We start from the raw sequence: 22,147 nt of genomic DNA on the forward strand, positions 1-22,147 counted from the left end.
TGTCGGGAGGTGGTGGAAGAGGGACCATAAACAGAAGAGAAGATCCATTTGAACCTAGAGGAAGGGGCTTCTGTGAACAACAAAAGCAGAGAAAGAACCTTTGAAGGAGTCTTCTAATGACCAGGAATAGGAGTCCCAAGCAATTAAAATCCCCCCTGAAGTTTCAGAAGGCTCTAAAAAGAAACACTCTTTATGACGAGTGCTCCAAATCGAGTTAGGGATGGACTTGCTCACCTTGGTGAGCTTTGTTTCTTAAAAGCTAATGATGTTAGCTTTGAATTTATGCAAGAAGTCTTTTATCTGGGCTCATTTAAAGGAAATTATCTTCATTGGGCAACTTTCTTACTTTTACGGCTTGAGTTGGCCGCTCAAGCAGAAGACCCTCGTAGTTGGAGGATTCAAGGCTGATGTGTTTTCTGAGACCTTTGGGGGATCTCGAGCTCTTCCTAGTCTCCTCAGAGGATTTGGCTTCCTGTTCTTCAATAAATTGCATGAGAGTGATGTCGTCTTCCTCTTTTTCTCTAAACGATAACCCCACGGAGGATCCAAAGTCCATTAGTCCCTCCTTAACCTTAACGGGATCCTTGCATTTAGTCAAGGATGGAATTAGGATCCCATGTTGGGGGATTAATAAGCTGAGGCTCCTGTGGGGTTATTAGGGGTCCTGCAATAAATTGAATAGGAGGAATATCCATAACAATGGGGTTAGAGGGGGTTGGGTTTGGAACCGGGACCAATGCCCATTCCCTTGTAGGATTAAGGAAAGATGCTGGAAGTTTGCGAGAAGAAGGAATCAAAGGAAGGCAAAGATAATTGCTCTGTGTTGGAAGATTGTTGAAAATGGGAAGGCTTTGCTTGGCAAAGAAAGAAGGCCATTCGATCTAATTGGGCCGAAAGAAGAGGGGCATGTGGATCTATGGGGTCTGTTTTGTTAGGCTTACGTGGCACTGTGATGGTTGATGAGGTGATGGATGAAGGTGTGGACAGTTGTGGAGAGTCCACGTCGCTCCCCTCTTTAGGTTCGAAGCTGTTAGCCTCGGAGTCTACCGAGCCTGATTGGTTCAGGTTTGAACATGATGTCATCAAGACACTCGTCGCAAGCCGAGGAAGAGAGAGAGGAGTGATGTCGACATTGCTGACAGAAGCCAAATCCCTCTTCTGCAGAGTCGGTGAGGGCAATTTTTTGACCCCTATGTTAGGCTCTCTCGGATTGCCAATTATATAGAGATCATGATGAAAAGATCTACACGTGTACCCAATTGGGTTCTGTGCGAGAGGAGGATCGATGATGGTACAATTCTCTCGTGCGAGGGATTTTTATGGTGTAGATGTCCTGGAGGAGCGAAGAGCCACACATTGAGATGGAGGCACATGTCGAATATGGGAAGAAGTGCCCGTTATCGAGATTGGCTCCTGTTCATGCGTTTGGCTGGAACACGTGGAAGAGGATTGGTTGACACGTTACTAAGAAATGTTTAGTGCTCCGGTGGAGAGTGGGTGCATCTGTCCATCTTCATCTAGAATGGGAGTTATTGAGTAGAAACCACCATTATTTTCAGCATGAACATTGATTGTCTGCTTGGGGCATATTGAGATTTTAGAGTAACAAACCTTGATTTAATGATCACCAAGGTAGGGGCTGTGAGTTGGTTCTTCTTTCTGATTTTGACGCGAGCCCATCTGAGCTCCCAACCCAATTGAGTAGCCGGATCAAACTCCAGAACTTCTTTGATAGAAGAACCTAAGGTGAAGAGAAATTCAAAGTTCCAAAGCTCGATTGGAATACTTGAGAAAAGAAACCAGGCATCACTTGATCTGAAGGGGGAGAAATTCTCCCATTTGCTTAAGGAGGTCACGAGGTTGTTCTGGTGCTGGATTCCGACCGATAAAATGAAATCTAGGCTAGATCTTGGCCGTTGATTAAGGAGGAGGTCCGTCTTCGATAGGGGCTTGAGGCCATAAGAACCAGCTTGGAGGTTACATCTGTTGAGAAGCCATTGTTCGACCTCGTAGAAGGAGGTGATTCTCATCTAGTGAATTACTAGACTGTGAGTGGGAGCAGGATAAGCCTTTACTATCATAGCTTTGTCGACGAAGATGGTTGTACCCAAGTCAAAGGTGATAATGCGAGTTCGTAGGGGTGAAGTAGTCGGTGAGGGAGGGAAATGACGTCTTTGAAGAATCGACCTCCTTTTTCTAAGAAGAGGTCCCTAATGCTTTCGAGTCTGCCGAGAGGTCGGGATGGAGTTCCCCATTGGAGGTCGAGGATGGATTTAGGCCATTTGGACGGACATGCGTTGATTGTTGGATCCCGCATTGTGTAGGGAGGATATGGCTGCCGAGACTTCTTCAAGGGAAACCATGCGGACGAAGGCAAAGCCTTGATGAGATTTCGTCCCTTTCTTCCTCGGCAAGATAGTTTTCTTTATCTCCCCCCCTTTTTTTTCAGAAAATCTGATTGAGCATGTATTCTTCCCACTTTGGAGGGATTTTGGAGACGAAAAGCGTTGGGAAACCTGTTTATTTAGAGATCGTAGGTTTCCTCACAGGATGAGCTTCTTCCTTGCACTTTCTTTTAGAGACCGTTGTCCACCCTTCTTCCTGGATAGAAGCCTTGGAAGGGGCCAGAGCCCGACCTAAGATTCTTCCGTGACCTCCATTGAAATGGGGAGTTTTGCTCCTTCTTAGATTGAAAGGGACTGTGGGAGGACGGAAAGAGTTTCCAGACTTCATGCAGAAACCCATATGCCATTCCTCCGAGTCCTTGTTTGTGATTACTGGCCCGCACCTTGGTAGTCTGTCAAAGGATGACGTTGTCAGATTCTCGAATATGGCCTTCTGCTTCAACCCCTCGATCTCGTTCTTGAGAAGAGAGGAAAAACCACTCTCACCTTGGGGTTTTCTGGACTACATGCTAGGTCAGTCAGGGTTTTCTAGACTACATACTAGGTCAATCGGGGTTTTCTGGACTACATGGTAGGTCAACTAGGATGTGGCGAGAAGTGGAGAATGTGGATGAGGGAGTGTACTCGGTCAGCTAGATTCTTTGTTTTAGTCAACATGACACTAAAAGGATTCCTAAGAAGCTCGAGATGCATTTGGTAGGGGGATCCTTTATCTCCTTTCCTTTTCGTGGTTATAATAGAAGCCTTGGACAGAATGCTGGAAAAAGGAAAGGAGGCAGGTCTTATTCGCGGCTTCAAGGTCGACAACAACAATTCCCCAATCTCACATCTTCAATTTGCCGATGACATATTTTCTATAAGTAGTTTAATATCTGATGGGCACGCTAAGAATAGTGATTAGATGATTTGAAGTGGTGTGAGGGTTGAGGGTGAACATTGCCAAGAGTGAAATGTTGTGTCTAGATGCCAATTGAGGAGGTGGAGCAGATGGCTTAGATTTTTGGTTGTAGGGCGGGTCGTTTCCCTCCGCTTATCTGGGCCTCCCTTTATGCATTGGAAAGCCTACAAAGTATCTTTGGGTTAAATTGGTGGAAATGTTCGAAATGAAATTATCAAGATGGGGAAGCAAATACTTGTCGATGGGTGGTCGGATAATGCTTATTAAAGCAACTCTATCAAATATGCCCATATATTTCACGTCTCTATTTAAGTGCCCTAAATCGGTGTTGGCTCGGCTAGAAAGGCTTAGAAGAGACTCATTGTGTCAAGGTTCTGAAGGAAAAAAAAAAGGTAAGAAAAAAAATTCACTTCTAGGAGTGAGAAGAGGTTTGGGGGGTGGGGTGGGGGTGGTGGAGGTTCAGGATAGAGGAAGATTGGTTGTAGAGGGAGACAATAACAACTAGATATGGATGTGAACAAGGGGGCTGGTTGACAAGGGAGTTTTCTTTATATAGAGTGTCAAGGTGTAGCAAGCGTGAAAGCCAAGTTTAAGGAAGGGATTGGGTTTCCCTTAGAAACGGGAAGAAAATTTGATTTTGGAAGGTTGCGTGGGTGGGTGAGACCTGCCTCTAGAATGTGTTGCCAAGATTGGCGCGTCTAGCAGTGGATAGTGACATATTGATTTCAAGGTGCTACTTGGTAAGTGGAAATGCGATGGTGTAACTGTTTCCTTGCCGAAGGGATCTAATTGACAAGGAAATTGAAGACTTAGTTATGCTTCTAGACAGGATCCAATCTTCCATTGTTGGAGAGAGGGATAGAATCGTGTGGCGAAAGGATAGCTCCGATCGATTCTCTGTTCGTTCATTCTATAAGATTCTTTGTTGGCATTGCTAGGTAAATGGTGGTGAATGTTCGGGATAGAGGAAGATTCATTGTGGAGAGCGATGATAACAACTAATTATGGGTGTGAGTAAGGGAGCTGGTGGACAAGGGAGTCTTCATAGATAAAGCGGTTGGTTTGTGGAAAGGTGTAGCGAGTGTGAAAGCCAAGTTTAAGGAGGGGATCAACTTCTCCCTTGGAAATGGGGAGAAAATTCAATGTTGGAAGGTTGTGTGGGTGGGTGAGACCCCCCTCTACAATGTGTTCCCAAGATTGGTGCGTCTAGCGGATAGTTACCTATCTCAAGGTGCTACTCGGTAAAGTGGAAATGCGATCATATGGTGCTTCTAGACAGGATCCACCTTTATGTTCCATCATCGTGGGAGAGGGACAGAACGGTGTAGCCAAAGGATAGCTCCAATCGATTCTCAGTTTGTTGATTTATCGTTCGCTGCAAGAGGAAGCCAATCATGTGTTGACTTCTGTTGTGGGGCACTATGGGGCTTCTCCGAAGTGTTGGCTTTTGTGTGGTTAGTTAGGAGGAAGTGGGTCATGACCATTGGCAAGCTCCAAAAAAGAGCTATGGTATGTGCAGGGAAATGCTGGATCAGTGGATCATCTGTTTATTCATTGCCCTTTTGCTCGCTCGGTATGGTCCAACCTTTTCAGATCCTGTAATGTGTCATGGGTGATGTTGGATTCAATGATGAGGTCGTTTATGTCATGGCATGGAGCAAATCTTGGGAAGTAAGAGAGGGCTGTGTGGAGATCAGTGCTGCTGGCTGTTCTCTGGACCATTTGGGGGAAAGGAATGTGAGATGCTTCAACAATGTAAGCAATTCAATGATGCAAGTTTTTCATAGGGCAAAGTTTTGTTTGGCAGAGTGGGTCTTTTGTATGGATGCTTTGAAGGATTGTAATGTTTCTTTCTTTGACTGGGTTGTAGGCTTGTGTGCCATCTCGGTGCCTTTTCAATATGAATATGTAACATCCACGCCGTACATTTGTTGTGTTGAATCATGTTAGGCCATCAGCCTAGATCCAAAGCTCCAGTGGGCCACAAAAGCGGAGAAAGTGGGAATGGGTCGCTCAATGTTGAAACTCTTCTGTGTGTATGTGTGTGTAGACACACCCTTTCCCCTTAGTCTTTCTCGGTTTTTCTCTTCCCCCTAGTTTCTCCATGGGTGTTGCATGTGCCTTAGTTTATGTATATTATATCTAAAAAAAAGAAAGAAAAGAAATTGGATCACAAGTCACTCCGGTTCGTGGTAAAGGAATGGTTACACGGAAAGCTATTCCCGCCTACATGTGGTAAGCTAGGAGTAGGATCATGGTGGTTGCTCCTATTCATACAAGAATATATCCCTTATAGTTTTACGTCAAATTTATATTGTAATTTATATATGAAGAATGTTATTATTATAGATTCTGCATGCATAGCACCATATATATATATATTTAGGATTAATGGAAATTTTATTTAAAGCCCGCTTGTAAGCAAGACGGAAAAAGAATACAAGGAAAACCCAAAGGGATTACAACCCTAGAACTGACTTAACACAATTGGGATCAACTTTCAAGAGGGCTTCCCATTCATAAACGGACACTTTAATGGACAACACCAAAGCCTCGCCTGAGCCTGAAGAATCCCGAAAAAAGTGCCTATTCCACTCACCCCAAATGGCCCACCACACGGCAGGTAGAATCAGATTTCAAACAAGCCTAACCTTGTTTGCCACAGCTCCCCCATGCCATGCTCATAGTACCATATTATGAGCATGTTGTGGCAAAAAACATGTATTAATCATTAAAAAACACATTTTCATCATAACTTAATCAACACTATTCCAAATATCAAAGGTATTATATATGATCTCGCCGATATTATCAGTATTGCTAGGTTAGCGATACCAAAACTACTCAAAATATCGTTAATATTTTCGATATTATTGGTACCAATGATATTTTGAGAAGAATTCTTTATAAAAGTTCCCTAGATCAGCGATCAGCGATACCAACAATAATATCCTTGACACTATGGAAACATTTGTAAATAGGTGAAGATTGAAAACCTAAAAAATCCCTGGTTTTATTTGAATTAAATCTTGGATTATGGGTAGAAATGTCTACTCGAAGCGATGATAGGCATAACTCAATGGTGACGGAAAATCCATAGAAACTTCATTAAAAGAAAAAAAAAAAGAAGCTTGGATCACAACGAAAATCCATGTCCATGCATGATTCTCATGCACCAACATGGATTTATGGCGAAAAATCAACATTAAGTGGAAGATTAGGGAATCTGGGAAATCCTAATTTCACCACTTTTACCCCTTAAATTGAGAACAAATGTGTGCAAATTTGATATGTTCATTAGTGATGGTTGATCTATTGATTGACCATAATTGTTCCCCCCCCTTTTTTTTAATTATTCAAAAAAAAAAATAAATCCGCTTAATTGGAAAATTTATGTTTTTTCGTTGTTAAGTATTGGGGAAATTTTATATATTAACGAGTATTGGCCGATAAAGGTCGATACTAGACAAAGGTTTGGGGGTTGGCCTTGTTCGTGGATTTAGGGTGGTAAATGTGGGAATTCAGATTGCCTTTTAGAAAAAAAGCAGAAATTTAGATTTCTCATCTCTAGTTGCGGATAACACTATTCTTTTTCGTGGTGCCGATGCTGTCATGGTGGATAATTTGTAGGAGATAGTGAGGTTCTATGAGGTGGTGTTGGATATGAGGGTAAATATAAATAAAAGCAATATGTTGGGTATTTGTATGGCTAGAGATGAGGTGTCGAAATTGGCGGAAGTGTTCGAGTGTGGTGTGGCAAGGTTTGTTTTTTGTTTCTTGTTTTCTTTTGAAATTTTTTTATGATGACAATGTGTCCCCCCCCATTTTCAAGGCGAGATTATTCCCTGTGGATGCACACAATATCACCCGCAAACCATGTGCATCGGGTAAAGTACGGGGAGTGGAATCAAACTTGTGTCTGTGGCATGGGTTCTTTTCCATCGACATACTTCGGTGTTTTGTTGTGCATTGGTAAGTTGATAAGGCACCTTTGGGATAAGGTGATCAAAAGAGTTAAGAGGAAGCTTTCAAGTTGAAAGTTGTCACCTTTCTTTGGGAGGACGATTGGCGCTAATCAAAATTGCCTTATCAAATATGCCCTTTCATGTCTCTTTTCAAGCGCTCGCAATCAGTTCTGGACAAACTAGAGAAGTTGAGGTGAGATTTTTTATGGGGAAGGGCGGAGAAAAAGCAAATATTTCATCGTCTAAAGTGGGAAGATGTATGCAAGCCTATTGCCTAAGGAGGCGCAGGTGTAAGGGTGTTGGGCATTATGAACCTGGCTTTACTTCACAAATGTCTGTGGAGGTTTGACACAGAAGATGGGATAATGTGGAGAGAAGTAATTGCTAATAAGTATTGGGTCCAGGATAGGAGGTGGGGGGTTAGGTAATCTTCTCTATATAGGGCATTGTGATTGTAGAAGGCGGTCATGGGAGAACGTGGAGAGAAGTAATTGCTAATAAGTACAGGGTCCAGGACAAGAGCTAAGGGGTTAGGGAATCTTCTCTACATTGGCATTGGGATTGTGGAAGATGGTCACTATGGTGGCTTCTAAGTTCAAAGAGGGAGTGTCCTGCTCACTTGGAGATAAGAGGTGTGTTTGCTTTTATGAGGATGTGATGTGGAGGAAGCCTGCTTTAAGAGTTCCCAAGATTAGCTCGTCTGTCTTCGGCAAGGAATATTGTAGGAGCTCGTTGTTTCTTCATTTGTGGAGATGTTGTGGTTTGGTCCCCTCCATGCCGAAGGGACCTCTCAAGATGAGGAAGTGGATGATTTTATTAGGCTTCTGGATTGATTGTATTATTGTCACCCCTCTTTGGGTGAGAGGGATGTGATGGTGTGTCATGTGCACAAATTGGGTTGCTTCTTGGTTCGATCATTATACAAGATTCGACAGTTGTCGTTGGATGCGATGATAGTTTATGCATACTACTTCTAGTAATGCCCCCTCACTCCCCTAAAAAAAGACTTTCGTATGGTTGGTGTGTAAGAAGAGGGTTTGCCATCAATAACCTTTAAGGAGTTTGATGAATCTTCCCAACGTTTATGTGATGTGCATGAATGATGTTGAGCTGATGGATCACCTATTCATCCATTGCCCTTTTGCTCGAAGGGTGTGAATGTGCTTCCTTACTATCTTCAACATTTCGTGGGTGATGTTGGAGTCTATTAAAGACCTCCTGTTGGCTTGGCATGTGGAGGGATCTCGAATGAAGGAAAGGCGATTTGGCATCTACTGTTAATGGCGGTGCTTTGGGTTGAATAGCCACTGCTTTCAAATAGGAGTAGATCTGTGAAAGAGGTTGTGAGAAAGGTCAAGGTTGAAGTGGTGGGATGGCCGTTCAGATCAGAAGTTGTGGACGCTTGTAATCTTTTGTCTTTTTCGGGTTTTATCCTTTCCTTGCCTTAGCTTTTACTTTGGAGGATTCTATTAGTAAAGTCGCGTTACCTTTCAAAAAAGAAAAAAAGAAAAAAAGGTTTATCTATTTATCAGTTATAAATTTTATTGACAACACATGGTTTAGGCCCCCATAAAATGAAAATTTCAAATGTATAGTTGTTTTTTCCCATATCTTGATTCCTAAGTTTGTAAATATGTGTATTTTAACATCTCTTGAAGTTACGATGAGATTTTTTAGCTTTTCCTCGATGTTCCCCTAGTGTTTCCTTGAAACAATGATATTATCCCAAGCATTAGCGATACCGATGCATGTTTCCTTATCCTTGGTCCCCAATACATGTAACGAGACTAGTACTCTGAACATTGGTGGGCCTACCAGGATGACTAAGCTCTTCTCTCTTTGTGTGCACGCATGTGCATGTAGCTGCACCCTATCTTGTTAGTCTATCTGTTGTTCTCTCTACCCTACTTGTCCATGTGCATTCCATATGCCACTACTTTGAAAATAGGAATGGATTCTTGGAAGAAGTGGTGAGAAAGGTCAAGGTTGAAGTGGTGGGATGCACATCCGGATTGAAAGCTATGGATGCCTGTAATCTTTTATCTTTTTTGGCTTGTATTCTTTCCTCTCCTTAGCTTTTTCTTTGGCGGATTCTATTAATAAAGTCTCGTTACCTTTCAAAAAAAAAAAAGGTTGATCTATTGATTGGTTATAAATTTTATTGACAACACATGGTTTATGTAATGCCCCATATTTCATAACCCAAGTTTAGTACTCATTTTCGAAAATCCTGAGTGTTAACCTTCAAAGATAGCTCACATTTCATGGTAAATTTTTTTTATAAGTGAGTAACACAATGGAAGAAGGGTAAATCACACATAAAGGAAAGAATTTAAATATTCATCCCAAATATACAAAGTGACCACCCAAAACGGGCCTATACAAACCAATGACTCACATCTAAATATGGAACAACTTAATAATGAAAAGAAAACCAGAATCTAGAGTTGCAAGCTCGACCAGCTCCTCATACTCCACGCGTGTGCCAACCTACACATCATCTACGTCTCCTGCACTAACTGAATATGATTTGATAGCGTCAATGGCTATCGCAGTGAGGTATACCCTCCAAGATTACCGAGGCATCACAATAGTTAAAAGTAATATTCAAATAAAACTAAGGAAATTATGATATTCACTCTGTACTTGACAAATAGAATACAAGAATTTACAATTTACACTTCAGATTTAGAATATAAAAGGATACCACCTGCAAATCAGAAGAAGATACAACCCACATTTTTTAAGTAACAATTTAAGAAACCATAATGTTTAAATCGCAATTCACAACTCACAAGTACAACACTAACTACACATCTAAACCACAATTCAAAGTATAACATAAGGAGATACAATCCAATCTTCGCCAATGTAACACGAACCATCACAATATTCAATCACTAATTTAATCTTGATTAAACCATGAATTTATGAATGCAATCAACTTGGGGATGCACATCCAGTTGAACAAATGAATAGACCTTTTAAACAATTGGCCCATTCATGCAAAAGAATGGATCTTTCAGACAGTCGACCCATTCAAAATGCAGAGACGGTCGTTTGAACAGTACATTTGTCTTTCAAACAGTCAACCAAGCACCCGATAATGCCCACGTGCCATGTATGCATGATTAACCCATTTTTATTAGTCCGATTTACAAACAACACATCAGAGAAGCTCAATGGTCACTATGGAGGGTCGTCACTCAGCATAGGCTGACAATTTGGGCATGATGTCTTATAACATCATCCCCGGCTCATGAGACTTTAGCAAATAGAATTAAAATACACTCGACAGGTTACAAGTAGTGATTGCAATTCAATAGATTTATGGTATTCCATTTATATAAACCTCTACAACTAGTGGCCACTCATGATCCAACGTGTAGACATTACTATCATAAGTCCAGTTATAGTTCCAACAAAAAGAATCATTCCAACAATCTACATTGGCACCAAGTCCATCCTAGGACACAATAAAAGATTACAAACTACAAGCCATAAGGCCTAAATAATCCACGAGATGGTAAGTATACAACAAAATACATTTATTCCATTCACAACCGAGCACTAGTTTGAGGAACCTCTAATGTATATATCCATTCACATATAACATTTGATTTCCAATACAACCCATTAATACAACCAAAAGTCAAACCAAGCCACAAACAATTCAACCCTCCAAATACAAACACATATCACTTCCATCACTTCCAGGTGTACCAACAATATACAAATAAGATATTATACCTAACTAGTCAGCGAGACAATTCTACCATATATATCATATCAATTCTACAATGTACATGATGATTCAAGTTACATCTTAAAACATATGTAGAGTTAAACGCAACTTGATCATTTATGTAAACTAAACATGAGTAATAAGTTGAGCATGGAAGACAAATGAAAGTAAACTAATTTAACTATTATAATGAAGGAAAGCTTGAAGGGTGAATCCTCACCTTAGAGTTGGATCACCTACTAGCATTATAAAAACTCATATGCGCTCTCTTTGATCAAATCCTACCACAAATTTTGGATTTTCACAGTTAGATCGCAACGCTGCTCTCTATGTTCGGTTAAGATCAACCCTAGAGCTTAGATAGTGTAGGATTTGGGTAGTTAATCTATAACTTAGATCTAGGATTACAATCTACAGGTTTGATCTAGAACAATAATAATGAATTACAATTGAATGAAAATTGATACAAAACTCAATAAAAAACAAGACGACTCACCCGATACATGCTTGACTCAGCTCAAAACATTTTGATTAGATCAATTGGCTTGATTCAAGACTCGGCAAATCAACTCGGTTAGAGCTGATCGACTCGATTCTCCATCCTCTATCGTTTCTTCTTCGTTCTATTCCGTCTTTTTCCTTTCTCTCTCTGACATGTCCAACAGGGTAGTTGGACTCAACAAAACTCAACCCCACTCTCGAATCCACTCGACTCGGCAACAACCTGAGCCAGTGAGTCACTCACTAATCTTCTTCCCGCTTTACCCACTCTTTCTTTCGTCCTAGTCTTAGCAGCTGATCAGCAGACACTGAACTCATACAGAACTCACCTAGATTCAACAAAACTGACCGAAACTCGACCTGCCAACAACATGCACCTACAACAACTCAGCCAAATGACCTTCTACAATTGATCTCTATGTCTGTTCTTCTTTTCTTTCTTCTCCATCTATCTTTCTTCCCCACTTTGTCAAGTCCAGCAATGGACACAAGACCCGACTCCACCCAACCTGAGTCGACCCACTAGAACCCAGTCCGACTAGACCAAGTTTAGCGAACCCGGAGCTTAACCCGTGAATCTCTCTTCTTTGATTCGCTTCTCCCTTTTTGCTGTGATCTGATTTGCACAACGAGATATGATTTTCCTAACCTTACAAAGAAGTTCTACAGGTTCTTGAAAGTCTTCTTACAAAGATGCGGTGCTGAATTCATGCGAAATCGGATCTTGCACCTAGTTTCCACGCAGACTTGAATCCAGTTTTCGATTTTCTCCATACGAGGTATCTTGGCTAGACTCCACACTTGAAATGCTGTTGATATGGCCCACCAACGAACGAATTTGAATCCCAGACAAACCCTTACCAGAGACAGTGGTTGCAGTTGATTAATGAAGAAAATGGATACCTGTTAATGGCATATCTTGAGCTGATGGGTATTCCTTCAATCCGGTCTCCATGGATGATCCAGATGGACTCTATGAAGCTTCCCGACGCAAGTTTTCGAAGCTTGAAGGGCGTTTACCCAGTGGTTTCGAGTTTTGAACGAAACAACATATTTCTAGGGTTTTGCAAAAGACGACCGAAAACCCCATTGCATTCAACCCCTCTTACTTATAGTGTTACCCTAACCATTTCAGAACATTGGATGGAAAGAATACATGGTGTGGATGCTTCCTAAGGTTTCTAGGCCTCTCACACTCTTAGCTAACAAATTCCGTTTTTTGGTTATGCACAGCCGGTGATCTGTATTTTTGAAATGAAGGGTTGGGATCTCCCTTATCAACGACTAAGATGAGAAAAAACTCTCTCACTCGGATTGCCAACACAGCAAAGAAACATAATTTCCATTTCGGGAAATCTCCTTGTGTGCAACTCATCTTGGGCTGGAGATTGTGTGTACACACGTTTGTAGAAACGTGCGGAACCAGTTGGGTTTTGGGCAAAATTGGATGCTCTGCAAGGTGAACAGTTTAGATCATTGAAGTGATCACGAGTGGTGGGCCGCAATTCAAACAAACAGGTGATGTCCGTTTAAATCCCGTTTTGGCAGGAATAAAAGAAAGAGAAATCTCTCCACTTTCGCAACATCCTTGGGTCAAACGTTGTTTGATGTTGAGGGTCAAATGTTGCATATCAGACCCAATTGTTGCATAGATTTACACGCATGATACCGCTTAATGGCCTGATTAATCGTGTTTGTAATGCAGAGTGTATGTACGAGCCTGGACCGAAAAGGGTGCTTAAAGCATGGACTTAACGCTCTAATGACACCAAAGCATGGGACGGACTCCAGAGATCCAAGATCAACAAGATTACACATCAGGGACCCGGAAAAATCGAGAAACCAAAGCTCAAATGGCCTGAAAGTCAGCCAGAATGCAAGATCACAGGGTTTCTACCATCCGTTCGGTTCGAAACTTCACATATGGCCTAAAAACCAAAAACTAACCGTACGTGTCAAATTTCAGCCATTGGATCCCCCTGGAAGTGACCCAATTGACAGATCAGCCCCTTAATTCCTTAAATGGGGCCCACCTGATCTCTGGATCTGCCTCAGCTTTGGACTCAATGGCTCAAATGGATGGTACAACGAATTGATGGTGCAGATTTAATATACACATTATGATGGATCCCACGTGAGGGGTCGTGTGCACATTGCATAAGTGCACTGGCTGTGCATCGGATGAACCAGATCGGTCAACAGCCTGCTGACCGATCTTCTTCTTCACCTCTCTCGCCTGCGAACTGCGAAAGCTCGAACAGAGCTTGTGGGTCACGTTTTGCGGGCCACCAACATGATCCGACGGTCAGATCTGGACCGTCTATAAGACCCACATGGCCCCTCTTACTTAGACCTAAGTGGAAGAATTTTAAAAGATAGCAGAGATCGGATTTCAACTGCCCAAGCGGAGGATGAACAGTAGAAGCACAAGTCTCGTGGGCCACACCGAGTCTGAGCCGAAACAGACCATACCTCATTGGTTTTTCGAGGAGAATCCGGTGGACGGCATGGATTTTGCAAAGGGCAAAGTAAGTGGACCGCACCGAGAGTCCAGCAGCAACAATGCAGGCTCTGTTTACGCAGCCTGCGCGCGATCGTGAAAACCGGAGCTTGTGGGGCATCCCATGATCTCTATCACTGCCGGATTGCCGATCCAAACCGTCCAAAATCCTTATCAGGTGGTCCTGACCCCCACCAAGAAGGCAGATTCCGAGTTTGGACGATCAGTTGTCCAAAATTTCAATCCAAACGCAAGTGTCTTTTGCGTTTCTGCTGCTGCGCACACTGCTGCAGCGCCTGGCTGCGTAAAGAGGAGTGCGTAACTCCCTCTCCTGGGGGGGCGAGAGGACTATAAGGAGGAGGAGTTTGGCCGTTAGCAAGGGAGAAAGAAAAGAAGGAGCGGCTGAAGCGTGGGGAGAAAAAGGCTGGCGGTTTCGGGCTGCTGCACGTCAAGAAGCTGGCACATGTGAAAAAACGGAGGTGAGGCTGGAAAGGGGGCTTTTCGTGAGAGGCAGTTGGGTTTGTGAGGGATTGACAGCGTGTGGAGGTGCCCGTTCTGGTGCATGTGAAGTAAGGTTGCTGCTGCACGTTTTTGGGTTCCTTTCTTCTTTTCCTTTATAATTCTTTTTATTTTTTCCAGCCCATCCATGTCCGGCTGAACCTCTTAGCTAGGGCTAAGAGGTGAAGCTTGTAGCCTGATGGGAGAGATGTTGCTTGTGCCTTTTGATTAAATTGTAGAGCTTTTTGATTTAATTTTATGGGAATATTTTTAGTTTTTAATGGCATGTTGTGACTGAAATTACAATGGGCTTGCAATGGCTTTGAATATTCCTCTTCTCTTATTTTGATTATAATGTCAGGAAGCCCTGATGTTCGCCATCGTCTCCTGGGCATGGTTGGATGTCGGTACCCTTCCTAACCTTCATAATCATCTGATTGGTTGGTGATTAGTTTAATTCTGTTATTTGCTCTGTCTCCTGGGCATGGTTTGATGATGGAATCTATTCTGATTCAAATACCTTTCATCCCTTTAAAGTTATATCAGAAGAAATTCAATTTAATTTCCATGATTCCTGATGCAGGCAAAAGATCTCCCTGATCCCTACAAGTGGATCCTCTGAATCCCTAGTTTCCCTTTTCTGAATTCTTTAAGTTTTAGATAATTATCTCACAATTATTCCTTAAAATTCTATTTGGTTAGATCACATCTTAGTCTAGTTCTAGTTCTACTTGGTTTCAGATAACGTACAGGTATCAGTCCCTGTGGATTCGACCTCGGTCTTACCGAGTTTATTACTACATCACAACCCTATACTTGGGGAGTGAACATTTGACCAAGCTCCCTGTCCGGTGCACAGCGGGTGCACACCCTATGGGGTCCACAATGATGTCTTGTGAAATCCACTCCGATCATCCTAATCTACTTGCTTAAAATGGGACATCAGTCCAATATTCAGGCAGATCCAATGCTTAGGTAGACCATACAAGCGAATATTGTCTTATTTGCAGATCTTGATCAATCCAACAGTCAGATTGATCCCAATCTGTACACCGATGGCTGGCAACACCTGATGACTGAAAATCCAGTGTGTTACAGTTTAGGCCCCTACAAAATGAAAATTTCTTATGTATAGTTGTTTTTTCCAATATCTTGATTCCTAAATGTGTAAATATGTGTATTTTAACATCTCTTATAGTTTCATTGAAATTTTTTTACCTTTTCCTCGATGTTTTTCTAGTATTTCCTTGAGACAATGATATTTTTTCAAGTATCGGCGATATGGATACATGTTTCTGTATCCTTGGTCGGCCGATACTCTGAACATTGGTGGGCCCACCAGATGACTATGTAGCGTACATCTAGTGTGCTAGATCACGTTAGGCCACCAACCCATAAAATAGGCAGCTCTAAAGCTCGAGTGGGCCACAAAACTGGAAAAGTGGGGATGGGTTGCCCACCATCAAAACCCTTCTCTCTGTGTGTGTGCGTGTGCGCGTGCGCGCGCGTGCATCCACACCCTTTCCTGTTAGTCTCTCTCTACCTTTTTCTCTCTACCCTACTTTTCCACGTGTCCCCTATACCATACCCTAGTTTAATATTATATGTCAAAAAAAAAAAGAAAGGGAAAAGAAAAAGAAATAAAAAAGAAATTGGATTGCAAGTTGCTCTGGTTCATGGTAGAGGAACTGTCACATGGAAAGCTACTCCCTCCTACATGCGGTGTCGGGTAGGATCATGTGGGCTTGCTCCAGTTCATACAACAAGCATATCCTTTTATATTCGAATTTGTTTTGTTATTTATATATGAAGAATGATATTATTATAAATCCTGCATGCATAGTACCTTATTATAGGCATGCTGCTGCAGAAATCAAAGTATAAAAATATACTTCTATGTAAAATCTTTTAAAAATGTACATTTTTTCATCATAAACTTAATCAATCTGGGTTGCAAATGACCCATAATCCAGATTGTGATTCGCAAGTGAAAATATATGGGTTTGGTGATTTTGGTAACTTTGCTCCAAATAACTGGGACAAGCCTACATGACGTAGTGATGATGATGCCATGTCACTGAATCTCACAATGATTGCAATCCTAGAAAGGTTTTGATCAGAGTAGGAAGCAAGATCAGTTTGTGCTTGATGCTTATTATTGATTTTTTGTATTTGCTGAAGTTAAAGAAACCTTCTGACTTTGGAGTGGTTTATATTCTACAGTCAACTTATGAAGAAAGCCGTCTTAACGAGGAAGATGTGGCTGATAAGAGAAAATGGTTGAAAGAGGGCATGGACTGCACTTTGCTATTCTGGAATGGACGGGTAATTTCCTTTTCAGTCTCATCTTGATTTCCACATTGTCATTTCAGGCTGCGAGACTCTCTCATGTCACAACCAACTGGCAACATACTTTTGCACCCACATGCATGCATGTTTGAGCATTTGCATGTGTTTTTATATGTAAAAGTTCACCAACACATGCAAGCATAGATATGTATTTGCAATGGGCACATGCTAAAGTACCTGCTACTTCAGGACATTTCTGGGAACTAATATATGCACCCTCTGTTTTAACAGTTATGTGATATGCTGGCACAGTATGATCCATACCCTTGCACACTACATACGCACAATATACATGTACCTTAGACAATACCATCCAAATCTCAGGCCAAAATGCAAATGGGGAATTTCGCAAAATCACATTGATTGAATGGTTTTAACCTCTGATCAATGGACATCTGCATGTTGAATTGGGACTATTGACTATATTTCCATTTAACCATCACATGATGGCAATCTTCCCAGTTTTAACCAACTATTTTCAACCGCTAATTCATTCTTCGTTTACTGGATGATGCAACTTTATTGAAGAGAAGGAAAATTCATCTCAACCATCACATTGCAGACCACTAATGCGACTGCTAAGATAGTCAAGTCACTGAGATTTGGTATTTATAAGCTCTTCTAATGGCGGCCTACCAGATTAACAGTTTCAATTGCTTTAAAGGAGATGATGATTTTGGTGGGGATGCTAGTGATGATCAAGCCTCCATATCCAGTGAGGCTTGTGAGCCTCTGGAACAAACCTCTTCAACAGTATGCATCCACCCACTGTAACCACTGTGATGCATCATGCCATCCATTGCCTTGGTGAGCATCTCAAATATATTTCCCCTGCAAAGGTTGGGACTTTTGTAATGTCCTCCAGTGGTTTAGTAACCCCATGTGCAATCCATGCACCTCTAAATGCATAGCACAAATAGGACACACTCAATCTGTGTATCAGGTGCAGTTGTTTATGATTTTGGTAGAAAAATCAGGCTCATAAAACATAAAGTAGGAAAGATATGTAAGAAAACAACTGATGGTGTTAAAAACTAACAATTTTTTTGTTCTGTTTTTTTGCTAAACTTCTTCAATTTCAAGCCTTCTGATGGTGGATCAGTTTTTATTTTTCAATCGGTTCAACTGCACCATGCGTTCACCTGATAGTGGCTTGGATGCTTTACACATTTTCCATGTGGGCACATTTGGCTGCGTGTAGAGTGCATTTGTAGTGAGAAAACCTCTGTTTTGGAAAGGTGAAATGCCAAGTCATGAACCCAAGGCCTTCTCGACTTGCACGAGTAGCAGTACATGTGTCTAGGTCATAGACATGGAGACATTTAAATGCATACACATGAATTAAATGTGCACGAAATGAAATCAAAGTAATGTTGTTGTTGCAGATTATCGATTTTGAGCTTCCCATCACAGTTAAGCTGGCTGTGGTTGACGTGGATCCTGGCCTTAAAGGGGACACTGCACAAGGTATTGATTGGTTTTCTTGGAAAGTTATACCTCCTGCATATGTGGTTGATGAGAGGGCTAGGCTACTATGTCCATCTCCTGCCATTTCTTAAATGGTGCTGACTCATACACTGTGCACTTGCATATCAGTTCAAACTAATGAAATAACGGTATCCATTGAGGAATGGGCCTGGCAATGGGTGGGCCTCAGACCCCGATTTTGAACTGCTCAGACCGGGTTTCAGGCCAGGCCTAATAAATATTGATTTTGCCTGGCCCAGGCAGGGTCCATTGCCAGCCCTATTGAGGAAGGAGCATTTTGCAAAAACACAATAGTAGGATGATCTTGATCAGTGTTGTCATGTGCGACCGCATATGCGGTGTTGTCATGTGCGACCGCATATGCGCATATCCATATGCAGTCATGGCACATATGCGATTGCATATGTGGCATATGCGAAAATATGTGATCGCATATGCGATGTATGCGATCGCATACAACATATGCATTTGCATATTCGCAATGGCACATTGAATTTTTTATTTTTATTTTTTTGAATAAAAACAACATTTTGCCTATAAAAATGCTTCCAAATCTCCTCCATTTGCAATATCCTCACTACAAAACTCTCTTACTCTTTTTTTCTCTTACATTTCTTAATTACAAGTGATCTTAATTTCTCTCTTGTATTTCCTACTTCCAAGTGATATTAATCTCTCTCTCTCTCTCCTACATTCCCTCTCTCTTGGAAGTTGGAAGATCAAGATTCAAGCACTTTCAAGTATCAAGGAAGATAGCTTGTTGATTTTCTACAATAATAAATAAATAGCTTGTTGATTTTGTTGTTACTTCTTGTTAACTATATTGTTAAATGTCAATGACTTGATGTTTAATTCATTGTTTAATTGATTTTATCTCTCTTAAATGTATTTTAAATACGTAAAATTAGTTATCTATTAACTTAGAAAAGTTCTCCTTAGTTTCTTTTATATATATATATATATATGTAACTTTTCAATTTTTTTTTTATATTATTTTTTTAAATATGCGGCCGCATATGTGTATAGGCATTTGCGATTGCACATGATCGCATATGCGATTCGACAACATTGATCTTGATCATTTGATATCTGCCGTTGAATTTGGTATGTGTCAATTTTCTTTTCAATGGTACCTTTGACGACCACCAATTGGATGACTAGGAGCATCTAGTAAGCGTAGTTTTTGGAAAACTCTATCTATGGTGGTGTCCATGATTTGGATGTTCTCGATTAGTGTACATGTTTTCCATTTGTATGATGGATGAGTCACTGCACTTGAGATATGGTGGAAAATGCACTGACAGTTTAGCCTCTGAGAACATCAAGAATCTCAAGTGAAATTTATAGGAGCTTGTGGATGAATAGGTATATCCTCTTAATTGCCATGTACCTTTTTTATGACAAGGATGACAACATAGCTATTATCTGTTTTTTTTTTTTTTTGGAAGTATAACAAAATTCATTAAAAGCTATGGGAGGGGAAGAGAATTCCCAACACATAGTAAGGGATGCCAAGTCCCAAACATGGCAAGATCAAACTCCCAAGGGATTAGACCCATTGAGAAAGTGAGCAAACTAAATGTTTAGTCCTTTGATCAGAGGTCTAATCTCCTTGTGCCCCACCCCCATTACCCCAAGAGCAAATGAATTGATGAGGCACTTTCCACTGTGCTGGACATGCACATGAACTGATGATTATGAATAATTTAAATATCTTCTCGAAGGTATGAAATCATAACAGAGAGCAGGGAATCAAGGCCCACCACCATGCCTGAAAATGTGAGCATCACTGCTCCAAATTCATCCACTAGCAAACCCCCCCATGCCAAATAGATGACCGCCTTCTCTAGATGCAACGGTATCCACTAAAAACATATGGCATTGCATATAATGATCGCCCCTCCATTATGTTCGTGGCGCACTTCTTCTACATGTCAAGCATGTGATTCGAGAAGGGCAAAATCAGTGACTCGACATTAGCAAACAATTTGTGACCCAGACCCATGTAGCCAGGTTGGACCAAAATCTCAGATAGATGTGCTCGACAGGAGAGTCAAGTCGAGATCTCCCACCATACAAAGATCTGAACAAATTGCCATCCAATTCTACCTCTATTGTTACAGGGCCCTTCATCCTAGCTAACCATCAATTCCTGCAAATTGTTGCCTAAGTGTCAATGCCAGACCAAAAAGAGATGACGCATAACTCTAGACCACTGAGGTGAAGGAGCAATGTAAAAAAAAGATGAGATGTTGTTCGTGTTTAAGCTTGCAAAGAACACATATGCTCTTAAGACTAACAACCCTCTTCTGAACCCGATCACGTGTCAACACTTTTTCTTTGACCCCTATCCACATGAACATTGCAATCCTGGGTGATACCAAAGAATTCCAAATGTTGGCTAGGAATGAGTTGGAGCTAGCCTTCAAAACTCCATGAAAGAAAGAATTGGTTGAAAATATACTCGAGGCTGACCTTTTCCATAACTTTGTTTCTTTGTCGAAGGTGAAGATTTGCACTGGCTCAAAGATGGACATTGTTGATGCAAAAATCTGGTTCACCCTCGTTGAGCTCCGAACACTCGCGCCGGGTCCTGTAAGCCTACATAGGAGAAGGACAAAGGAGACCCTGGCTAGAGCAGGGGACCCTTCGATGCCAAAGTTAGGCTAGGAATCTGGGTCTAAGTAATGTAGTTGGGGCTTAGGGTCTGATATATTGCTCACCTGTTCTTGTGGGTTTGATTACTATTTATACCTTTCAGTTGGAGTGAACGTGTTCGTCCTTCTCGGCACGATCTTGGCCCCTTATCACGGACGATGTGCATGTTGATATTGGCGGTTATTCTGAGATCGTGTGCCGGCAGTTACTCCAGACATTTGTTATTGGAGTTAATTCCTGAGCGTAATTATAGGACGCTCCTTCGTCCGAGCTGACCCTTACAATTCGAGCCCGCAATCGGGTCGGTTTTAGTCGCTTGCTCACAAGGGTCCGGTTGTAGCGGTCGGGCAATACGTAATGGCTTCTTCCCAATTCCATGTCGACTTCCAAACTCTGTCTTGATGCAGCTGCCCAACCAACCGATCCAAGTCTACCTCTGTTGAGTTCGGCTAAGATTTTCTCATAATAGGAGCCCCCTACTCTCTGAATCCGAGCTCGGACTCAGGGAGTAAATGACTGGGAAAATAAACCACTGTCCCCTTCATAATAGTAAGTCGGCAAGATTGAAATGAACAGTTGTAATCATGGTTCTCTGCTATCAAGGCGCTGTACTACGGTGACAGCCTTTTGGGTACAAGCCTGTGGTTGGCGAACGCGTGGCGACGGTGAAGGATTCGAATTGCTTGGGTGAGCGGGGCGCTGCCGGGTGGACATTGAGAGGTGGATGGTCATCTGCGCATTGAATGCTATTCGGTGTTGGCAACGTGCGGCTTGGAGGGTGTCAACTCGGACGAATGATTCACCGCCACGTATGCAGCAGGGCTCAGTGTCATGTCGTTTCAACTTCGAGGATAGCTGTTCGTCATGATTATAGGCGGTAACCTTGGGCTATATAAACTATTCTTCCCTCCCTCAGAATAACTCTGCTCTCATACTTTTGGAAGGCGCTCGCTGTGGAAGTTCCCCGGAGTAGGCAATTTCCGGTGAGTATTTTCTGCTTTCGGCCTTCTTTCAGTCTTTTCTTTTTTCCTTTCAATCTACAATGTCAAATGGGTCAGATGAGGTTCGAGAAGGATGTGCCTTCGAAGGCGAATCCGAGCCAGAGAGCTTGAACTCTAGGCCCGAGGCTTTGAGGCCCCA

The 22,147-nt window shown here is 41.8% G+C and overlaps 1 protein-coding gene across 1 annotated transcript in view; it reads left to right on the top strand.

Annotated features, from left to right (window-relative positions):
* The window catches only part of LOC131223856 (uncharacterized), a 77,933-nt gene that overhangs the window by 37,328 nt on the left and 18,458 nt on the right, over positions 1-22,147 (top strand). The window contains exons 5-6 of the mRNA XM_058219381.1: positions 16,736-16,837; positions 18,247-18,328. Of these exons, the coding sequence (XP_058075364.1) occupies positions 16,736-16,837; positions 18,247-18,328 (184 nt within the window). The remainder of the gene's footprint in view (positions 1-16,735; positions 16,838-18,246; positions 18,329-22,147) is intronic.

Source organism: Magnolia sinica, chromosome 13, assembly GCF_029962835.1.
Source record: "Magnolia sinica isolate HGM2019 chromosome 13, MsV1, whole genome shotgun sequence".
Lineage (NCBI taxonomy): Eukaryota > Viridiplantae > Streptophyta > Magnoliopsida > Magnoliales > Magnoliaceae > Magnolia > Magnolia sinica.